At 50.7% G+C, this 2,092-nt stretch overlaps 1 protein-coding gene across 1 annotated transcript; it reads left to right on the plus strand.

Annotated features, from left to right (window-relative positions):
- Positions 1-360: 360 nt before the first annotated feature.
- On the plus strand, positions 361-1,832 carry LOC130869802 (leucine-rich repeat flightless-interacting protein 2). The gene has a single exon (XM_057762241.1). The coding sequence runs from the start codon at positions 550-552 to the stop codon at positions 1,750-1,752; it is 1,203 nt and encodes a 400-aa protein (XP_057618224.1). The 5' UTR covers positions 361-549; the 3' UTR covers positions 1,753-1,832.
- The last annotated feature ends 260 nt before the right edge of the window (positions 1,833-2,092 follow it).

Here is a 2,092-nt window from a genome sequence, read left to right on the forward strand (position 1 = left end):
TTATTCTTTAATTTGTTTGTGGGACAAAGTCTTCTGTCTTGTTGGAAGGGTCACATGTTGCTTTTAGTTTTCCTCCTACAGCAACACTCTTCAGAGGAGGGGCGAGGGTCCTGAGACTGAGAAACAAGCAACTTTCTGCGTTTAAGAAAGCTGAACTCAGGCCGCCGCTCGGGCTGTGGCTCAGGCTTATCCTGGGTCGCGTTCGCCGTCCCTGCCGCGGCGCGAAGGGCACCCTGAGTGTGGCTGCGTGACCGACCGGCCGCGGCGCGAGGAGCCCTTCTTCTGCCTCCCTGCGGCCCGCGCGGTGGACGGTGTCGGGACCGAGTGTGGCCGCCTGGCCCCTCTCCCCGCTCCCGGGCGGCCGCTCCGGCCCTTCCGGGCGGCGCTGCTGCCTCAGCCCGCTCCACACGCAGATGTGGGAAGACAAATGAAGGGGTTTAGATGCCAAATAAATGTCAGTGGAAAGGAGAGCTACCGACACTAAGGGCTGAACACAAGTAAACTCCTTTTTCAGAGTTAAAGAATTATTAAAAAAAAAAAAAAAACAAGATGGGGACGCCTGGTTCTGGAAGGAAAAGAACACCCGTGAAAGATCGATTTTCTGCAGAAGACGAGGCTTTGAGTAACATCGCTAGAAAGGCAGAAGCAAGGCTAGCAGCAAAGCGGGCCGCCCGGGCCGAAGCGAGAGACATCCGCATGAGGGAACTGGAACGACAGCAAAGAGAGTTGGATGAAAAATCAGACAAACAGTATGCTGAGAATTACACAAGACCTTCATCTCGAAATTCTGCCTCAGCCACAACACCTCTAAGCGGAAACTCATCCAGGCGGGGCAGCGGGGATACCAGCAGCTTAATAGACCCAGACACCTCGTTAAGTGAACTGCAGGAGTCTTTGTCTGAAGTAGAAGAGAAATACAAGAAAGCCATGGTGTCCAATGCACAGCTCGACAACGAGAAGAACAACCTGATCTACCAGGTGGACACCCTCAAAGACGTTATAGAAGAGCAGGAGGAGCAGATGGCAGAGTGTTACAGAGAAAATGAAGAGAAATCAAAGGAGTTAGAAAGGCAGAAACATATGTGCAGTGTGTTGCAGCATAAAATGGATGAACTCAAAGAAGGCCTTCTGCAGAGAGTCGAGCTCACTGAGAAACATGGCTTATTTATAATCCCAGACAGCACTCGCAATGGTGATGTCAATCATGAACCTGTGGTTGGAGCCCTTACTGCTGTGTCTCAGGAAGCGGCTGGGGTCTTGGAGTCAGCAGGAGAAGGGCCACTAGATGTGAGGCTACGGAAACTTGCTGGAGAAAAGGAGGAGCTCCTGTCACAGGTTAGAAGACGGAAGCTGCAGATAGAGGAAGAACGGCGGAAGTCTTCAAGGAATGAGGGCACATCTGGGGACTTGGCGGGACTGCAGAATGGCTCAGATTTGCAGTTCATCGAGATGCAGAGAGATGCCAATAGACAAATTAGTGAATACAAATTCAAGCTTTCCAAAGCAGAACAGGACATAACCACCTTGGAACAAAGTGTTAGCCGGCTTGAGGGCCAGGTGCTGCGCTACAGAACTGCCGCTGAGAATGCAGAGAAAATCGAAGATGAGCTGAAAGCAGAAAAGAGGAAGCTGCAGCGAGAGCTACGGACAGCACTGGACAAAATTGAGGAGATGGAGATGACCAATAGCCACCTGGCAAAGCGGCTGGAGAAGATGAAGGCCAACAGGACGGCCCTTCTAGCCCAGCAATAGGGGACGGACCTTCTGCCTGGGTGCCGCTCCGAGGGCCCTGCCCAGAGATACTGACTCTTTGTATATTGACACAAAGCTTTTCGAGTACTGTTTGAGTCTTGTCATTAAACAGTCATCTTTGTATTTTATAATTTATGAGAATGAAGCAGGTCTAATTGTCATGAATTTGGATTTTGTTTGTAGTTCACTTCTAGCGTGAGAACTAGTCTGTGCTGTTCTATTTTTAATTTTCAACATCTTAGAATCATGTTTTCTCACCATCTTCCTCCAACTGCCTCACTGACTGGGCACGTGGGGGCCCGTGGTGTGGGTCTGGAGGATGCCGTGCTGAGTGCTGAGA

The sequence above is a fragment of the Chionomys nivalis genome, chromosome 2 (assembly GCF_950005125.1).
Source record: "Chionomys nivalis chromosome 2, mChiNiv1.1, whole genome shotgun sequence".
Classification (NCBI taxonomy): domain Eukaryota; kingdom Metazoa; phylum Chordata; class Mammalia; order Rodentia; family Cricetidae; genus Chionomys; species Chionomys nivalis.